Consider the following 19,454-nt stretch of genomic DNA (forward strand, 5'->3'; position numbering starts at 1 on the left):
CCAGGGCCCGGCCACGGCCATATGAGGACCACGGTCGGGACACGGTCTGATCTACCTAGAGGTACTTCGATCAGGACTACTGTCGGGTCTACTGTCGGGTCTACTAACTGTCGGGTCTACTGTCAAGTTCAGACAGGCAGGCAGACAGGCAGGCAAAGTTTCAAGAGACTCGGTTCAAGCAGCGCCGACGCGGACGGGGTAAACCAAGGCAGAGTCGACTCCATGACGGGTTCAAATCAGTGTATTGACACCAGCGACTCGAGGGGACCCAGAAGCCGAGAGTTCGGAGGACCTTAGCCTTAGCCTCAGGACTCGGGGCTCTGTTGCGAAAGATGATGGAGCATGGTCGGTGAAGATGAGGAGCCTGGTAGTGAGGTGAGGAGGAAGGTGAGAAGAACTGGGCTAATTGTTTTCTCGACGAGAGCCTGTCTACCAAGATGCCTCAATGAGGGCTTGAAATGGATGGAGATGAGGAGTGCGGCTGTACGTTCACTCGGCAAGTTTACTCGGCAGGTTTACTCGGATGATGTCGATTGGTTTGGGCCGTACTTGTCGGCTGGTTGATTAGAGGTATGAACGACTTGTCGCAGGATAATTAAAACCAATCGGCGAAATGGGCAGCTGTGAGAAACTTGAAGAGAAGTGTTTGGGCCAAGACTGTTGTCTAGTGGCGGCGGTATGGGCATAGCAGTCAGCCGGGCTGCTTTTGGGAAGTTGACGACCCCATCATCCGGAGCATCGGTGGTCTTGAGAAAGGGGAAGGGTTTCGACATGACGGGCGGCTGTTCGGCAGGTAAGTAAGTGCTTCCTCTTTAGCTGCTACGTAATCAATGTGGTGAAGGATGGAGATTGAAGCGCGAGGAAAATTTCTCCACTGGGCATATTTGAACCAGAGGCGGAGCCGATGGTTTCCACCGTCGCCTTTCGTGATACGGCTCTTGACGCATTATCTCCACGAAAACCTGACACAACTATTCCTTCCATGCAGGCTGTCGGTATGGACTGCTCCAGACACAGGCTCGATTAGTGATTTTCAGGCACAACACTGTTGTCAAGCTCTCTGAAGGGAAGGATCTACCTGTTATGATAACTTGAACTGACTGGTTACCTACCTAAAGGTTATTTCACTTGGTCCTGACGGCAAAGTCCCTTCCTGCTTTGGCAGAGGCTCCATCGATATGTTGACGGCTGCCTCTCTTTGTCATCTTCTCTAACACGAAGGTTTGGGACATTGTTGATTTTATGGTTCGAACCCCTTCAGTCTCAGCTATATACCCTACGCACGAAAATGGGCAACGAGAGTTCTCTCTGTCACCACTCGCCATCGAAGCCGTCAAGTGCTTGCCTGACTTGAACAGAAAGGCTTTGCGAAAATAGGCCATGTTCAGGGTATCCTTGTGTTTCTGGTTCTCATTCAAAGGGTGGTTGACCTGCGGCCTCATGGTGGCGTGAAACTTGTTTCAACACAAAGAAGCAGCCTTCTATCTTTCGCAACCTATATTTACCTCCCTGTCCATCCCGTGGTAAAAACAACACAAAGGGTACCCGGGCAAGACCAAATGCCAGGGGAAGGTGCACATGGACATGAAGAAGAAGAAGAAGAAGAATAAGCGACAGAAGTAGACAGGAAGTCATAATCATTAGTACTGAGACGTGGTTTTCCCTTTCTATTGTTACAGATTCTGGGTACCTCTACTCTCTAATTCGAAGTTGGATCCCATCGGACGGATGGAGACTGACACTCCCACAGCCATGGAGACTCCCACCGAAACCGACAAAAAAAAGACCTCCGTGGCATCAGCATTGGGGTGTTACGCATGGTAATGGTAATGGGGTGTTTGAAGCTGGGGATTGCTGGAAATGTAGGAATTGTGAGAAGAGGCTAAGGAAGAGGAAGAGAAGGTGATGGATACTTGACTTGCGTTGCCTGCATCGCCTGATCGATCACCAGAGTCGGCTAGAGTTAAGGCTACCGGTAGTCGTGGTTCCAGTGAGGTGGTCAATGTGTACTTGGAAGCGTAGGTATAACATGGAAGGGGTTGAAACGGAGTTTCTGTTCTACTGCTAGTGAGAGAAATGACGAGTAATGAAACTGATGGTGATCATATAGGAGGACATCAACGTTCAATGCCAAAATATTACGACACGGAGTGGAAGATGAACTTTCCGGCTCCGTCGAAACCATAACATCGACTAGTCCTTTCTCTTACTCCCTCGGTAGTGATACTTTCGCCGACTTCAACGGCGCCAAAACGCAATCGCAAACTGTCCGCTTTGTCTTATGCCAATACAGATTCATCAAACGAGGTACTCCATGCACATCGCAGTTGATCCCGGCACTCTACAGAAGGAGAGCCATGATACCTCTACCTACCTCTACATAACCATTTCGGGACACTTGAAATTATAGTCTAAATTTACATAGCTAACGCTAACACGTGTAACAGCGAGAAGTTAGTTCTCGAGACATCTGGTTCAACAATGTCAAGTCCTTCCTTCGTTGGCTCTTCATCGTAGCCGGTGCCGGTGCCGGTGCCGGTCACCCAGCGGAGCGGAGCAGAGCGGAGGAGACGGAGTGGACCCAAAAGACGGAACGGGCCGAGGGGAGCGGGTCACGGTACGTACACTACTCACGGAGCTTGGTGAATGGAATTGAAAAAAAAAAAAAAATACAGTACCGGAAAAGTTCCCGTCTTTACCTCCGTCCGTCAAAGTGGACACCCACCCACCCCCAAAAAATTTCACACGTGCACAGACCACCAGGATCTCTTCGGAGGGGTATAAAATACTCTCCTCTCTCCCACCTTTTTGGGTTTCTTTTTTCTCTTTTTTTTTCTTCATGTCGACAATACTTCAGTGAGTTTACCCCTACTATTGGGATCCACATTTTGGACATACTTGCTAACCACTCTGCGCTCTACAGGAGAATCATTTCTATAGTATTTGTCCTCTTTTGTGTTCCCTAAAGGAGCCACAGATCCCACCCGGGTTGATGAACTATATCCTCGTTTCCCAACAGTGAGGTCCCTTTAATTTACTCTCGCTCTGCCTGCAAAGGTGGCGATTTTGCTTTACTGCATGATTGTATAGAGAGTGGCGATGATCTGTACCCCGGTTTCTCAAGGTCTGCCTTCGGGCGCTTGGGCGGGGTGGGTTTCGATGGAAGTCTGACCGGCCTACATCACACCTTTTTTTTCATTGTGCTCTTGGGTTCCTTTTTCGGGAGGGGCTCAGGACGCGAGGAAGAACGATACCTGCAACCTACTGGCGGATGTACTGCTGGTGAATGGTCTGGGTGTGTTTTGCCTGTGGACATTACTGAAGAGTCTGGGCTGCTCTCAGTCGGCGTTCAGCTGTGATTGCCCCGTTCAGCTGTGATTCAGATGATCGCGATGAGATCTGGGCTCAGACTTCTTGTCTTCATCATACCTTGAGTGTTTGCATCATTCGACCCAAGTGCAGAGCAGGTCGGCAGCATCCGAGGAGAAAGAGGACTTGTCCCAGACCATTGATGGAATCCATATCACAAAAAAGTGTTCGTCGCGGATAGCTTGGGTATCAGGTAAAGTGCTTTTCTGTTTCTGCTTGGCAGTTGGTCGACATTGCTTCGGCCTTGATGATTCTTTTGGCACTTGCCTCTGGCGTTCTAGCACGTTGCGCGATGTGGAAGTGTTCCTCCAAGTGTCTCGAAGCGACGTGCTTAAAGAGACAATCAAAGCAGACCTTCACGAAAGTGAGAGGATCAGCCAATATGTCTGCCTTGATGTGATTGCGGCGAACAGCTGAGCTGTGTGATGCCTCCCTTTGCTTCTTTGAGCTCCAACATTAACAATGGCAGAGTCTTGAAATCTTGAACAGTCTGGTGTTTCATCCAATCTGCATCCTGCTCCAAAGATTAGCCTTGATCATTTCCATGAGGTAAAACACAAACAAACTATTGATCCTAATCGACAACTTTGAAATCCATTGTCACTGTGACATTCTTCCCCACGTTGCTAGGCCTCAGGTTTACACTCCATCCGGATATTGTACGGATGCGCAGAGTCATAAAACAACATTGAAAAATGCAATCAAGAGGTCACTGGTAAACCAACATGTCAGCTTGAACCGATCAATCCCGTATTCTCTTACCGCTTGCAGCGCAATGCAACGCTGACTCATACGCAGCAAAAGACACTGTCGATAAGATATTTTGCGCTCAGCTCGTGGCAATAAGCATTGGTCAATCCCTCATCCAAGGAACTGTGTAACCATTGACATTAAAGAGGGGGGTGCCGTGGTTTCTCTGTTGATTCGCCGTAAGAGCAGTCGTTCATCTTGCTACTGCGTATAGTCGTTAGTCTGCCACTAGCGCTCAGCATCACCGTTGAACGACATGACGCTGCATTGACGCCCTTGACAAGATTGCGATAGCCCTCGATAGTTTGACGCAGGTGACGACTCGAACACTATTAGACTTTTAGCCGCCTTGACTAGTCAGGGGCAAGATATTAGAATCAATGTCGTTCCTGCATCTCATCGCGGTGTACCGGCATAAATGTTTGCAGTAGTCTATGATCAGACTCCAGAAGACGCCACAACAGCAAGCCTCCTCCCAAAAAGCAATGGGAGGCTTGCGTTGGCGTTCCGGGGAAAGGAATAAGGGGCTTGGTGGCAAATTCACTCCTTTCTTATTGCTGGATCGTGCTAGGATATGTCGTAACTGGATGCCGAGACAGTCTTGAGCCATGTAGCAACCGCTGTTTGAGGTGAGTCAAGCATTTCTTGCACACCGACCGAAATCGAAAGCCATTCCAGAGTACTGGGCAGCTTATACAATGAATTGAAAGGTCTTATCGTTTAACGGGGGTTCCAGGGCTGACAGGGCTTGCGCAGCTGACGTTGGCCAGACCTGCCGAACTCCGCACTGGCAACAGAACCACGGTACGTTCCCCGCGAGCATCTACAACCCAGACCGTGGTTGACATTGCCGCCGAGGTGACCCAGCTCCTCGGTGAACATAATCTCAAGGCTACCCGTCTCATGCGGGGGTGGGTGTTCAATGTGATAGCTCAAGGTAGGTTGGTCGATGCGGCTGAACTGAAGGAGAACATGCCCATGCTGCTAGGTCAAGAAGCTGAATTAGAAACATTTGCATCCAGGCATTGTAATTTCTCACGTGGTGGCAGATGAATTGACCGCCAAGAACATCAGCGCCAGACCGAATCAAGGAGAATATCCGAAACTGCAAAGCCATGCGATTTTCAGGATATTAGGCATGGAATCGAGCCATGTGTGCGTAGGAAGGTAGGATAGCAGTAACAGCAGGATGCAAAACAGGAAATTATTGAAAATATTCAGACGGTATAAATCCGATGAAGCCTTGCATACACCCTGCTGACCGCGATGCCGACCCAGTGTCTGGAAGGACTGCATACGCTCTTCAGGGACGTCTTCGTACACTCGTACACTCAGTCGGCCGGTCGGCAAAATAAGGAATTCTTGCACGGAGTCAGGTCATACCCCGATACAGCGTCGAAACGGAAAATCCCGAGTAAAATCGCGCGGGGACAATAAACTGGAATACATCTGCCACCAAGCTGCCAGATTCAGCCTTCCAACATCAAGCGTAGGTATACCTATGTAGTTGTGACCAGTGTGCATTATGCCTTGCATATGTCATCAGGGAGAGTGCCGTTGCCGGATACGAGTTTTCCGGGCAACAACGCATGCCCGGGATGACTGATGGACTTCCTGATATAGGCATCCGAAAAGGGATAGGGCACACTTGAATGGTAAGACCACTGTGTATGTAAAGTGTTGCTTGATGATAAGGCATTGGAGTTGACATTAGAGTGTTATGATTGGTCTCTGGGTGACCTAATGGTAAGGTAACTCCGACTTGGAGGATTGTTTATGGGTTGCGGTCAAAGAATCTGTGGTACAAGGACTGACTCGGACGGGCTGTTAGTGTATACTGTGTAGACATCTTCGAAGAGTGGTTTACTCAACCCTTTGAGTGTTCAGACCCATTCGTTAGTGTCAGATCATGTCAGGGAAGGACGTTTTGGGGGGGGGGGGGGGGGGGGGTATGATGGTTGTTAGGTCTTGATAAGGAATACTGGATGTGATAAAGGAAGGTGTGGGTTACACTTGGACGGCCGACGCCCAACTCTCATCTTGGATGATGGCATGTCGTTCACGATCCCAAGTCCAAGGTTCGAGACGGTGTATTGATGGGCCTCTTGTCCCGCAAAGGGTGGCTTGAACGGGTTTTGACCAAAATTAGGGACAGTGGATGAGCAAGGGAAATCATTGGCTCCTGAATCTCACCCCGGAGATTTCACCTTGCTTTTTTGGCGGTGCTGAGCCGTGGACAAGGACAAGATGGTGAGTCTGCAGGGCTGGCCCTCGTGATGGACATGTTGACTTGACCGCCTTATGGGCGGGGGAAAATGCGAATCGTATGCGATTGATTACCCGAGATCTTGCAGGTGATTCTCTTGCGGCGTCAGTTTCTGGGGATGAGAAGGGCCCTGATGACAGTTCGGACTTCTTGAGAACCACCGAGGCTGACATTGAAGAGTCTTCCCTCTCTGGAGCCTTGAGTGCGCTTCTCCCCCTAGAGGTGATCAAAAGCGAGGTGTCAACAATTGAGCTGAAGGTTGCCCGGCGCAAGACTGTCTCAGTCGTCAGTCAGTTGGTGATGGCGGGGTTATCCGAACAGCCAGCTCGAGCCGCCTGTGTCTTTGGGAGTCGCTGATGGACCCCGCGTTCCATTTCCACGATGGGCTGAGTTTGGGTTGCGCTTTGGGGTATCATTATTCTGCGAAATTGGAAGAAGAGGAGGGTCGTCAGCCGAGCCGAGCTGTAGGTAGCACAGTTATCACATTTGGCAGGATCAAGACAAAAGAAAGAGAGGAAAGTGGAAGCTCGAGGTAAATAAGTACCTTGATACTTGGGCCTTCGAAAATCGAATCCCTCCACTTCACACATTGTGGAGACGAAAGGAATGCCCTACACTACTCGGACAACCCTAACCCCAAGATGCCGTGACCACCCAGCGACGCCATTTTGGTCAAGTCTGTCTGACCAAGACACATCCGACACTGTGACAGGAGGGTGTGTGTGGCAGAAACATCCATGATCCCGCGTATCTTCTCGGTGAGGCCCGCGGAGTGCTCCGGTCCGAGGCGGGTTTCATCGCGGGCTCGCTTGATAGACGCCAAACCTTTTTGATGGTCTTCAGCTCTTTCCGGAAACAATAGTCAGTCAGTCAGTCACATATTGAAAGGAACTGGCGACACGCCTTTGCTCGGTGACTCCATCTCGAGGAGGAGGATGGATGCCATCAGGAACCAGGACGACCAACAACCGACGGCGAACTAAGAGTGAGATGATGACGCTGCGCCAATGCCCTCTTTATCACACTCAGTGCGTCATGGGCTGATGTTCCAAACACTCAGTCTCCAGTCTTGATCATGGACGAAAACTCGACGAAAATCGAAGTCCGGAAAGGCACATGGAAGTGCAGTGAGAACTCTCAAGATTGGAGGAGACACGGCTGCCCTGCATCTGCAAGGTACCCGGTACCTTCCTTGTCTTGATGGGAGAGCGACGGTGTGAAGGAATGAAGACAGACACTTTGGGCAAGCGCAAACGCTTCTGGACCGATCAGTCAATGGGCAAGAGCTTCCGTCACAGGTCGGAGTCTCACGCATAGGGCATGAAGCCCTCCTCTTTTCTGCTTCCTGAATTGGAAATATCCAAGACAACCAAGACAATAGACTAGGCAGGCAGGCTTCACAATGAGTCCGCGTCGAGAGCCTCACGCCGACCAACCATCACGAACCTCACATCTTCACATTCGTCAACATCACCAGACTCATGATCAATCAGCACCTCTACGCCACGAGAAACTTTTCGGCTTTACAAAGACGACACAAGGCCAGAAAACCACAAGGACCACTGTGTTTCCATACTCACGGCACCACAGTTAGCCATCCCGATGCGGGGAATGTGGGCATTGGTCAGTCATCCCAGACGGCCTCGTGTGGCTTGCGGTGGCACTCCGGAAAGGCTGACCCGGCCATGTCTTTCCAGATGTCCTGATGCTACCTTACCTAGCTACCCTTTCCTTTCCCAATGCATACATACTGTAGAGGCAGTACCTCGCTCACTCACCACACTCATCTCACCTCACTCCTATACTACATCTCAACCGGGGTGATACGAGTTGACAAGTAGGCCTCGACCACTCTGCTGCAGTTAATCTCCACATCAACTGTTACCGAAATCCGAGTCTACTGCATCAAAGCTCGACCGGCCAACCGAGATTGACCCGACCCTGCCATGAGTTTTCTCTCTCTCAAGAGTTGGAGACGGAACAATGGCGCCTCCAGGTTGTTGGTGCAGCCGTTGCCTCGTTCACAGCAGCAGGCTGCCATTATGACCACTTACAACGAGTTGGGCCTTGCCTATACGGTTTACCAATGGCCGCAAGTGTGGTGATACAGCATGGCGGCCATGCGCTTTTCCTGTCGTGTAGGTTCGGAATCAGTCTCACCCACTGCCTGGTTTCCACTACACCGCCGCGAGTTCATGTACCTTGCCTGGGCTTACCTTACTTATACGGATCATGCCGTGTTCGCTACACCCACCGGCTGCTCCCATGGTGCCGGCTACACCACCTACGCCAGCTCCTTTTCCCTCTTGCTTTTCCAACAGCAAGATCGGTCTATTGACAGCACTAGTCTAGGGGTCACCAGGTGCACCATTGTCAAATAGCACAAATATCACGGTCTTATCGCAACCCATGTTGGCCATTTGGGATACTTAGCTGCTCACAAATATTTCCCCTTGTAGAATATCGAAGTTTTTCCCAAGGCTGGCCCAACACGATGCTACCCTCATCCATATACCCCTGCCGGGATCCCCTCCCTTCCCCCAGCTCCATGACATGCAAGCAATATGGGCTGTGCAATATCGTCCATCAGCAGCTCACATTTTCTGGTACGATGAGATGGTCGGCACCACACTGGCACACCCTCTCTCTCACTGTGCTCACATGGCAGCACCAGAACAACATCCCCCATCCGGCACCCACACCTCCCACCAAGAACTTGGCTTTTCGCTTACCGGCAACCACCAAGAAGCGTGGCAAGGGTGTCTGTTACTCTCCCGTTGACTTGTTGCAACCAAAGATTCGAAAAAAAAAAAAAAAAAAAAAAAAAAAAAAAAAAAAAAGTCACTGGTACTTCGTATTGCCATTTCTTATTCTCATAACTCAGCTTCGCCTACAGATGTCAGCCATGGTGTTACCTGGCCATGGAAGATATATAGCTATCATGGTCTCCTTCGTCGGTAATGCTTCCTTCTTTTTCGATATCCCCTTCTCTTGAATTCGCTGTCGTACTGGTGTCCGCCATAGGACATAACACTTTTCCATCATGAGGGCAATTCAAGCAGGGGCCGTCTTGACCTCTCTTCTTCTGTCTTCAGTAAGCCTCATTCTTGACAGGTGCTTCGCTCTCATGATCCATAGCTAACTATGCGCCCAGCTACCACTTACACTTTCCCAACTCGTCATCCCCACCAATCTTCCAGGCGTTTGGGAATACGATGGTTGTTATACCGAGGTCGACCGAACCATTGGCGCGGCCACTTATGCAGACGGCGAGGACATGACCAATGAGGCTTGTATCTCCTTTTGTACCGCAAGAGGCTTCCAGTATGCCGGAACCCAATACGCACAAGAGTGTTATTGTGGTGAGAGCATTGCCACCACTGCTCAAAAGCTCGAAGATTCACAATGCAACATGGCTTGCAGAGGAAACGCAACAGAGCCGTGCGGAGGCCCCTCGAAACTGTCCATTTTCCACAGCTCTGCCGCGGTTGGGCCTCAGGCAAACCCTGGTGTCAATGGCTATTCTCTTCTTGGTTGCTACTCGGAAGGGACAACCGGCAGAACACTTACCTTCGTTGTTGGTACCATCCCAGGCGCGAATATGACGGTGGACAAGTGCACGGCCGCCTGTGATGCTTCCGCTTACAAGTACGCGGGTGTGGAATATGGCGGTGAATGCTGTAAGTTCCCTCGAAACCACTTGAAAGGGAGCCCATGCTGACTTTAGAAGACTGCGGTAATCGCATCTCGAATGGCGGTGCCCCTGCGACCAGCGGATGCACCACGCTTTGCAACGGCAACAGCACCGAGTTCTGTGGCGGTGGTAATCGCCTCAATATCTACATCAAGGGTGATCTCCCGCCAACTTCGACCGTCTCCGGCATCATTGCCATTACATCTTCAGCCGTTCCCGAACCCCAAGACCCTGCTCAGCCGGCGTCCGTTGGAAATTACGACTGGTACGGATGCCGCACCGAGGCCACTGGCAACCGCGCTTTGAGCGCTGCTACCACGGCGTCAGATGAGATGACACTCGAGGCCTGTAGCGCCTTTTGTGCTGCCTACACCTTCTTTGGTGTAGAGTATGCCCGTGAATGCTACTGTGGCAACAGCCTCAATGCTGGGTCTGTGGCCGCACCCGACTCTGACTGCAGCATGACTTGCGCTGGTAAATCCACAGAGTATTGCGGCGCTGGAAACCGACTGTCTGTCTATGCCAAAAATGGCACCGAACCCCCGAGCACGACAGTCGCTCCTAGCTCCACCGTTTCGTCTGCAATTCCCCAACCCACCGGTCTCCCCGAAGGTTGGGCTCCTCAAGGCTGCTGGACTGAGGGAACCACTGGCCGTCTCCTCAACCACCAGGCACCCGACAGCCAGACTAATTCTCAGGTTGTCTGTGCCACGTATTGCGCCTCACAGGGATACACCATCTCCGGGACCGAATATGGCGTTCAGTGCTTCTGCGGAAACTCGCTCTTTAACAGTGGAGCGAAGGTTGACGACAGCCAGTGCAGCGTCAATTGTCCAGGAGACGCAAGCCAAAAGTGCGGCGCAGGTGATAGACTCACCATTGTTTCCCGTGGTGAACCCCAAGTGGACCTTCCTCCAGCTCCGAAAGAGACGGTGGGTGACTGGGCCTACAATGGCTGCTATGAAGACAACCTCAACAACCAACGCACATTCTTCTGGCAATCCGAGTTCCCCAATGTCATGACGCCCAAGATGTGCCTCGATCGATGTGCCGAATACGGATACATGGCTGCTGGTCTCGAATACGGACAAGAGTGCTACTGCGGTGATCCGGCCAACATTGGGACATCCGGTGCCACCAAACGCCCCGAATCGGAGTGCAACATTGTCTGTCCCGGTGAGACATCGTCCATTTGCGGTGGTGGTAGCCGCCTCACAACCTACTTCTGGACAGGAACACCCTTTTACTCGTGGGACTTCCCCCAGGATTATAGGGCCGGCAAATATGAACTACTCGTCAACGGCGTTACCGTTCCACTGATGACGTCCGAAACTATCGAAGGCAAAATCAGCTTCCTTTCCAAATGGGGAACTGGACCTGCCAACGAAACGGGTGCATATGAGCTCGATCTGTCCAAGATCGGTACCAATGCGGCCTTCCGTGAACTTCATCTCAAGACTGATGTGTTCTGTGCTGGTGGTGTAACCTTGCCCGACAAGGTAGGCCGCCAGCTGACAGTGGGGGGTTGGTCTGGAGACTCTACCTACGGCACTCGTCTGTACTGGCCTGGTCATGACTGGGAAGAAAACGTCAACGAGCTGAGCTTGCAAGCGGGTCGCTGGTATCCCAGCGCCATGGTCATGGCCAACGGCTCTATCTTTGTGATTGGAGGCGAGACTGGCTCAAACGCTGCCGCCGTCCCTTCCATTGAGGTCTTGCCCTATACCGGAACCAAACCACTCTTCATGGAATGGCTTGAACGCACCGATCCCAATAACCTCTATCCCTTTGTCGCAGTGCTGCCCAGCGGTGGCATCTTTGTCCAATACTGGAACGAAGCCAGAATCCTAGACGAGAAGACCTTTGCCACCATCAAAGTACTGCCCAAGGTCCCCGGCGCCGTCAATGACCCCACATCCGGGCGCACCTACCCCTTGGAAGGCGCCGCCGTCTTGCTCCCGCAGCGCTACCCATACTCCGAGAACCTTGGCGTCCTCATCTGCGGCGGTTCCAACGTGGGCCCCGGCTACGCCCTCGACAACTGCGTGTCCACCCGTCCCGACGACGCCAACCCGACATGGGTCATTGAGCGCATGCCATCCTTCCGCGTCATGCCATGCATGGCTCCCTTGCCGGACGGGACTTACCTGATCGCCAACGGCGCCCACCACGGTGTCGCTGGCTTTGGCCTCGCGAACAACCCGAACCTGAACGCTCTGCTCTACGACCCTACAAAGCCCGTTGGCTCCCGCATCACAGTCATGGCCAACACCACCATTGCGCGCATGTACCACTCCGAAGCCATCACGCTTCTCGACGGGCGCGTCATGATCTCCGGCTCCGACCCCCAGGATGCCGTCAACCCCGAAGAGTACCGCGTCGAGGTGTTCGTCCCGCCTTATCTCCTCAACGGCAAGCCGCGGCCCACATTTACTCTCGCAAACAGAGACTGGGACTGGAACCAAAAGACCATTCCCTTCACCCTCGGCGCTGCCGCCCGTAACGGCGCCATCACCGTCACTCTTTTGGGATCGGTATCCAGCACCCACGGCAACTCGATGGGCGCCAGGACCATCATGCCCAACGTGCAATGCACGGGCACGTCTTGCACTGTGGACGCGCCGCCTAATGCGCATACTGCGCCGCCCGGATGGTATCAGTTCTTTGTGCTGGATGGAGGAGTGCCGGCTGTGGGTGTGTATGTGAGGATTGGAGGGGATCCGGCCGGGTTAGGCAATTGGCCTAATACTGATGGGTTTTCGAAGCCGGGGATTTAATTCTATGATGGTTGAGATTTGGTTTTGAGTGTTTGCTTCTCTTCGTTTGTTGGTTATTGTATGATGGTTCTTTTTTTTTTTTTTTTTCTTCAGGCAGTATCTATATTTTTGGATGAGGTGGGTGGGCTCAGCACCTCTTGATTATTAGGAAGGAAGAACACGATGGATATCCCCCAGTAGCAGCAGATGGAGAGTAGCGAGTGGTAGTAGTAGTTATCTTTGGACCTGACATAATATGATATGGCTCCCCTTTTTCTTACCTAGGTACTCTCCCAGCCGCTGATATCTTGTTTTGTCTTTGTGTATGCTTTTCTCTCTTTTAGCAGTGTCGGTAGGGGTTGGCAGCGTAGGGGTAAGGAGGAAGGGTATGAGATGAAGTGATACCAAACAAACATTAATCTTTTTACACAAATACCGGACCTACCTATATGCTTCAAAATGTCTATAATGCAATGCATGATTATGCAATCAATCATCTTGTCCTTAATCCGATCTGCCTTGCACCCTGTTGACACTCAACTAACTTACCACATTACCACTATAACATGTCTTCTCATAATATCTACCATTACCTACCATTACCTACCTACCTATTAAAGTAAGAAATACACGCTACCGCTACCATAGGGTACCTATACAGCTACCTAGTTAGACCTAGTCAGTCAGTGTACGTACGTACTTTCGTTTCTATATATCATAAGCCAAGGGCAGTCTCAAGTAGAAGTCGGAAGAGCCAAGCGGCTGAGCGGCTGAGCAGTTAGTTGATTGAAGATGTAGTAGAAACATGTTTCTCCTTAATGTGTTACTAACGTCATCTACCCTGTTTTTTATTCTATGTATATATGTATGTTCCTGATTACCAGCTACCTCTAGGCAGGGGGCAGTAGATAAATTACCCTTTGTACATACATGGACTCACAACAAGTGAAGTAGAACTGCCAAGTAAGTGCATAATATATATACTGTTTAACAGTCTTCTAGGGTAGGTAGTTTTGGTACAATCTGTGTGGTACATTATTAAGCCGAGTGGTGGAAATCATCATATTGCATTGCCAAGTACTGTCTGTGTACTCTGTAGTGGTAAATCATATCATGTCGTATAGTAGTGGTTATGGTTGTTGTATTATGTTTGCCAGGCAGAGAGTAAACAGATACAGACAGACAGACAGACAAATACCAAACATTAAACTTCCACAGATAGGTAAATACCCCTCCTCCCCAACCAATACGAAAGAAAAACAAAAAAAAAAAAAAAACGAACGAACGAACGTAATTAGGAATCCAAAAACAAGATTGCCTGCCAATTCACTATTTCACAATTCATTACCTATCTCTACTATACACGCACACATATAGTATACCGCTACGAATGCGTAGGCATAGCCACATCCGCCTTCTGTCCAATCGCGTCCTGCGCCGCCCAATGCGCCGTCACCGTCTTAAGCTGCGTATAAAAGTTGACTCCCGGCTTTCCATAAAACGTACTTGCTCCTCCCCCCGCAATACTCTTCTTGTTGCCCGTGAAGCTAAACATGGGCAGAGGCACCGGGATCGGCACATTGATACCGACCTGTCCAGCCTCAATGCGTCTCCTGAAGGTCTCCGCGGTGGGACCGCTGCGAGTAAAGATGGCGACACCGTTGCCGTATTCGTTGCTGTTGATCAGCTCGATGGCTTCGTCGAGGGTGTCCACGTTCAGGCAGACGAGGACAGGACCAAAGATTTCTTCGCGGTAGCATTTCATGCTAGGGGTGACGTTGGAGATGATGGTGGGAGCAATCCAGTTACCGTTGGGATACTTGGCGGGCTTGTAGCCGCGGCCGTCCAGCAGAATGGTGGCGCCCTCTTGCTCGGCCGAGGCAATCAGGGACTCAATGCGTTCCTTGCTTTGCGGGCTAATGACGGGTCCCAAGTCGGCGCCCTCTTCAAACCCGCCGTTGACGTTGAGCGCTTTGGCGCGCTCAGCCAGCTCGGGAAGCCAGTTCTTGGTCTCGCCCACCATGACGAGGGTCGACAGAGCCATGCAGCGCTGGCCGGCGGCACCGAAAGCGGCGCCCACGACGGCGTTGAGGAACTGGTTCTTGTTGCAGTCGGGCAGGACGGCGGCGTGGTTCTTGGCGCCCAGATTGGCCTGCACGCGCTTACCGTTGGCGGAGCCGCGGGCAAAGATGTACTCGCCTGCCTTGTTGCCGCCGACAAACGAGATGGCCTTGATGGCGGGCTCGTCGAGGATGAAGTTGACGGTGCGGTGGGCGCCGTGGACAATGTTGACGACGCCCTCGGGGAATCCGGCCTTTTGGACGAGTTCCGCCAGAATCATGGCCGCGCCCGGGTCGCGCTCCGAGGGCTTGAGGATGAGCGTGTTGCCTGTCACGGTGGCGATGGGGATGCACCAGAGGGGAATCATGGCGGGGAAGTTGAAGGGGCAGATGGCGGCCACGACGCCCAAGGGTTCTCGGTAGCTGCGCGTTTCCATGTCCTTGGCCACTTCGAGGACCTCGCCCTTGAGAAGCTCGGGAGCAGCGCAGGCGGCTTCGGCGACTTGCAGACCGCGGAGCACGTCGCCCTTGGCGTCGGCAAAGGTCTTGCCTTGCTCGAGGGTGATGCTGGCGGCGAGACGGTCCCAGTTCTCGCGGATCAGACCAACGAACTTGAACATGATGGCCTGACGGTGGAGAACGCTGGTGTTCCTCCACGACTCAAAGGCCTTCTGGGCCGAGGCGACGGCGGCCTTGAGCTCCTCATCGGTGTTTTGGGGCACGCGGGTGACGAGGTTATTGGTGGCGGGATCGTGGAGATCGATGTACTGGGTGGTGGAGGAGGTCACGAACTTGTTGTCGATGAACCAAGGAGTGTCCTTGACGTCGGCGATCTTGTCGTGGGTGGTAGGATAGCTGGTCGCGGTGCTCTCGAGGGCTGCGGCGGCAGGACGGAGGTGGTTGGCGGTGGCATGTATCCTTCGCGCCGCGGTGGCGGAAGGGGTCTTTGCTGGGGACGACATCTTGGAGGCGGAGGAGAGCAGAAGTGGTGATGCCCTGCGTGAACTGGTGGAGGCGAGGCGACGACCAGCGGCAGAGGCAGACGCTGAGAGACCCCGAGAAGTGAGGCGCTGCATGTTGAGTGAAGTCTTGGACCAGGGAGAAGTCGAGGGAGGACGGAAGGTAAGAGAGGAAATGGAAATGCAATCACGGGACGAGAGCCGTAGAGGTCAGTCAGTCTCTGGCTGTTTGTTACCTTGACCTAATTCCTATTACCCGTGGTCTCTGCTGACTGGTTGAATCAACAACGACAGCAAGGAGATAGGAGGTCCGGCCATGATGCCCTTTTATCAAACACGGACCGATACCGCTTTCCCACACATTCGAAACCACCGTTGGCCCGAGGCGACTTTGTTCCCGGCTTGAACCAGCTCGCTCGGTTGATGAATGGCGTCCATCCAGTGGCCGGTGTCGCTGTGTCGTCCTAGCGCATACGTAGTGTACATGCTGTCGTGCGGGGGAAGTGCGGAGAGATGGAGATGCTTCTTTGCTCGCAGTGAATAAGCCGCCGCCTGCCGACCAACCAATGACCTTCCTCGACCCTTTCTCCCTGTCGGAAGACGGCGATCACTCTTCTCCACTGTGTCTTCATAGCGGGACCCCCTCATCAGGCACATCCCAGCCAAAGTCAACCCAGCGGAAGACGGGGAAGGAAACGGATACCCGGCAACCAGATCAAAGCTCCGGGCTAGTAGTGTAGTGTTAAGTAGACAACATCACGGAGTTCACCGTCACTATCAGTCAAGATAACGCCGTCACATCAACACTCCACAATGCCTTAACTGCTTCAGATAATGCAAAAAAGTATTGTGATAAGCCTAGGTAAATAGCTAGAATACATGTGTGCGCGCCTCCCCACCCTGATACTCCGAGATATCGATCAAACACTTCGAAACTGAACCCAAACCACAAAGAACCCTTTGGCCGACTATACCCAGGCCGGTATCGCTTCAGAGCTAAATGAAAATCATCATGTCACGTCAAAACACCCAACTAGATGAGGTGATCCTGTAGTCTGTTTCTTTCCTCTTTCAACAATCTCAGCCTCCTTTTATTACCCGTTAATAACTAGTTCCACCTCCAACTTCTTCACCACCACAACACAGTCTGTCTGCTTCTTACGACTGGCTGCGGGTGTTGCGCTTGGTAGCCTCCTTGGCCTTCTCAGTGCCAGTGGCAACAGCCTCGGCAGCCTTGTCCTTGACGTCCTTGGCCTTCTCCTTGACATCCTTAGCAGCCTTCTTGACAGCAGGGGCAGGAGAGCTGCCGCCAGAGACAAGGGAAGCGAGGATGGCAATGAAGGTGACGAGGAGGGCGGCAGCGCCACCAGCAACCTCGGGGACAAACTTGATAGCCTCGACGGGGTCCTTCTTGGCAATGGTCACAAAGAGGTCAACCTTCTCCTTGATGTAGGTAACGGGGTCCTCGGTGAACCTGAGGTCGCTGGGCGAAGAAGGCTTGTTCTCCTCGGGCTTGGGCTTCTCAGCCTCCTCGAGCTTCTCCTCGACGGGGTGCTTCTTGAAGAAGGTCTCGTCAGCGAGAGCCTTGGCATCCTCAACCGAGTGACCAATGTAGATGTTGTCAAAGAGAATGTTGTTCTGCATGGTCCAGATCTCGAAACCGATAGCGCCCATGGGCTCAAAGTTGGCGGGAGTCTTGTCCTCATAGTAGTCGGGGTTGGCGATCTTACGAGGAGCCCAGGGTCCCTTGTAGGCGGGGTTGTCGATGAGAGGAGCGCTCCAGATGCCCTTGTAGTCGGGGTTCTTCTTCATGGGCTTGGTCCAGGGGCCGCAACCAGAAACCTCGAAGCACTTGGGGTTGGGAACGGTAGGGGCGATCCAGTCACCATCCTCCTCATCATCCCAATCCTCAGGCTTCTGAGCCTCAGGGTCGGGGATGGTCTGGGGCTCATCAACGAGCCAGTCCTCGGGCATGGTGGCCTCCTCGTCGACGATCTCGTACGGGGCCTCCTCATCCCAGTCGTCGGGCTTCTTGGCATCGGGGTCGGGGATACGGGCCTGGTCAACCCAGTCCTCGGGCTTGGTGTCGTTGGGGTCGTCAATCTCCTTCTCGGGGTTGACCGAGGGAACAAAGTCCTCAAGGAGGCTACCCTCCTTGACGGTCTCGCCATCCTGCTGGATGAGGAAGGTGTTGTTGGGGTGGACAATGAGCGTGTAGAGCTCCGTGGTCTTGACGATCTTGGCCGTCGGGGGAGCGCTGAGGTGCTTCTCCTCATACTCGCCCGTCTTGGGGTTCTTGTGGTTGAAGATGAAGTGCACCTTGTTGGTGTGGCCGCACTTATCGGGGCCGAACATGATGACGTAGGGAGTGGCGTTGGAGAACTCGTCCTGGTGGAGAGCCTTGTTCTCGCGGAGGAGCTTCAGGTAGGCGCCACCGCACTCGAGGCCGTCTGAACGGTGTCTGTTAGCAATTGCCTGTTATGAGAAACGGGTAGCGGGCGATAGTGACTTACTCTGAAGCTTGACCTCATACTGGACAACGAGGTCCTTGCCCTTGGGGTCGATTTGCTTGGGGAACTTGGCCGAGATGGCGTGGTGAGCAGCCGCGTTCTTGACAACGAGACCCTTGTCGCCCTCCATGCCCTTGAAGACGACGGGCTCCTCGACGGACCACTCGCCGACGTAAGCCCACTCCTCCTCGGTATCGGGGCCGGTCTCCTTCTTGGCGTGGGAAGGCTTCCAGCGCGCATCCCAGCCATCGGTGAACTGCTCGAGGAAGGGAGCCTTGAGCTTGGTAGGCTGTGTGGGTGTGTAATTGGTCAGCTGCTGTCCGTGATGTCGAAGTAACTGGAGTGCATTGATGACGACGACGACTTACAGTAAAGGTAGGGATCTCGGCGGGAGAAACCGAGGTGGCGGCCTCGGCGACAGTGCTGGAGGAGCTCTCGTCCTTGAGCACCTTTTGGGAGTCGTCGGCGCTGACACCTCCGGCAAGGAGGGCGGCGCTGGCGGCAGCGGCAGCTACGTTGAACCTCATGATGAAGGCGAAGTGGCTGTTATCTCAACTGGATTCGCAGTCGCGTTCGTATGTGTGTGTGGTTGAGAGAGGTGTTGGGGATGGAGAGAGGGGTTGTTGCTGAAAGAAAGACGACAAAGTCGAAGTCGAGGTCGAGTTCGAGACAAACAGACAGACAGAGACAAGAACCTTGTTGGGCAATGGATATTCACTCCCACGGCACAAGGAAAGAAAAGAGGAAGAAGAATGCAGGCGGCGATGGGGGGAAAGGGTTTCGGTGGATGATGATGAATTAAAAGTTTCCAGGCGTGCCCGGTATTAAGTGACCTCTTCACAAGTGACAACGTGTCTTTAATGGGCCGCCCTGCTTGAGATGACAGCTGCTGGGGGGGGAGGGGAGCTTTGGCGCGGCGGCAGCGGGCGGGATGCTGCGGAGACCAACATTAATTATTGCGGGGGCAGGTTTGAGGCACAGGCCTGTTGCTGGAGGCTCCATCTTATGACAAAGTGGCCTCTCAGCGCCGTTTCGGAGTCCAGTCGGCTGGAACTTGTGGAAATGCTTCGAAACTTCCACGGACGGGATT

At 52.7% G+C, this 19,454-nt stretch overlaps 6 protein-coding genes across 6 annotated transcripts; 4 read left to right on the plus strand and 2 right to left on the minus strand.

Moving 5' to 3' along the window:
* Positions 1-1,578: 1,578 nt before the first annotated feature.
* Positions 1,579-3,359, plus strand: B0T23DRAFT_394194 (uncharacterized protein; the record flags this gene model as incomplete). The annotated part of the gene is made up of 7 exons (XM_062838115.1): positions 1,579-1,619; positions 1,680-1,820; positions 2,111-2,267; positions 2,448-2,617; positions 2,676-2,778; positions 2,924-2,939; positions 3,091-3,359. The coding sequence occupies 7 exons, from the start codon at positions 1,579-1,581 to the stop codon at positions 3,357-3,359; spliced, it is 897 nt and encodes a 298-aa protein (XP_062696266.1).
* Positions 3,360-8,135: 4,776 nt separating this feature from the next.
* B0T23DRAFT_99129 (uncharacterized protein) lies at positions 8,136-8,904 on the plus strand. The gene has a single exon (XM_062842103.1). It carries the CDS (start codon positions 8,497-8,499, stop codon positions 8,764-8,766), a length of 270 nt encoding a protein of 89 aa, XP_062696267.1. The 5' UTR covers positions 8,136-8,496; the 3' UTR covers positions 8,767-8,904.
* Positions 8,545-9,534, plus strand: B0T23DRAFT_99149 (uncharacterized protein). Its single transcript, XM_062842104.1, has one exon. It carries the CDS (start codon positions 8,880-8,882, stop codon positions 9,378-9,380), a length of 501 nt encoding a protein of 166 aa, XP_062696268.1. The 5' UTR covers positions 8,545-8,879; the 3' UTR covers positions 9,381-9,534.
* Positions 9,204-12,943, plus strand: B0T23DRAFT_411260 (uncharacterized protein). The gene is made up of 3 exons (XM_062839435.1): positions 9,204-9,479; positions 9,540-10,065; positions 10,116-12,943. Exons 1-3 carry the CDS (start codon positions 9,429-9,431, stop codon positions 12,854-12,856), a joined length of 3,318 nt encoding a protein of 1,105 aa, XP_062696269.1. The 5' UTR covers positions 9,204-9,428; the 3' UTR covers positions 12,857-12,943.
* An 894-nt stretch (positions 12,944-13,837) lies between these two features.
* B0T23DRAFT_99174 (methylmalonate-semialdehyde dehydrogenase mitochondrial precursor) lies at positions 13,838-16,077 on the minus strand. Its single transcript, XM_062842105.1, has one exon. It carries the CDS (start codon positions 15,969-15,971, stop codon positions 14,220-14,222), a length of 1,752 nt encoding a protein of 583 aa, XP_062696270.1. The 5' UTR covers positions 15,972-16,077; the 3' UTR covers positions 13,838-14,219.
* Positions 16,078-16,687: 610 nt separating this feature from the next.
* On the minus strand, positions 16,688-19,383 carry B0T23DRAFT_354600 (putative calcium-binding protein precursor cnx1). The gene is made up of 3 exons (XM_062836133.1): positions 18,733-19,383; positions 18,368-18,653; positions 16,688-18,304 (listed from the first exon to the last, which is right to left on the minus strand). Exons 1-3 carry the CDS (start codon positions 18,889-18,891, stop codon positions 17,013-17,015), a joined length of 1,737 nt encoding a protein of 578 aa, XP_062696271.1. The 5' UTR covers positions 18,892-19,383; the 3' UTR covers positions 16,688-17,012.
* Positions 19,384-19,454: the final 71 nt, after the last annotated feature.

Source organism: Neurospora hispaniola (assembly GCF_033458365.1).
Source record: "Neurospora hispaniola strain FGSC 10403 chromosome Unknown B0T23scaffold_2, whole genome shotgun sequence".
In the NCBI taxonomy this organism is placed as follows: domain Eukaryota; kingdom Fungi; phylum Ascomycota; class Sordariomycetes; order Sordariales; family Sordariaceae; genus Neurospora; species Neurospora hispaniola.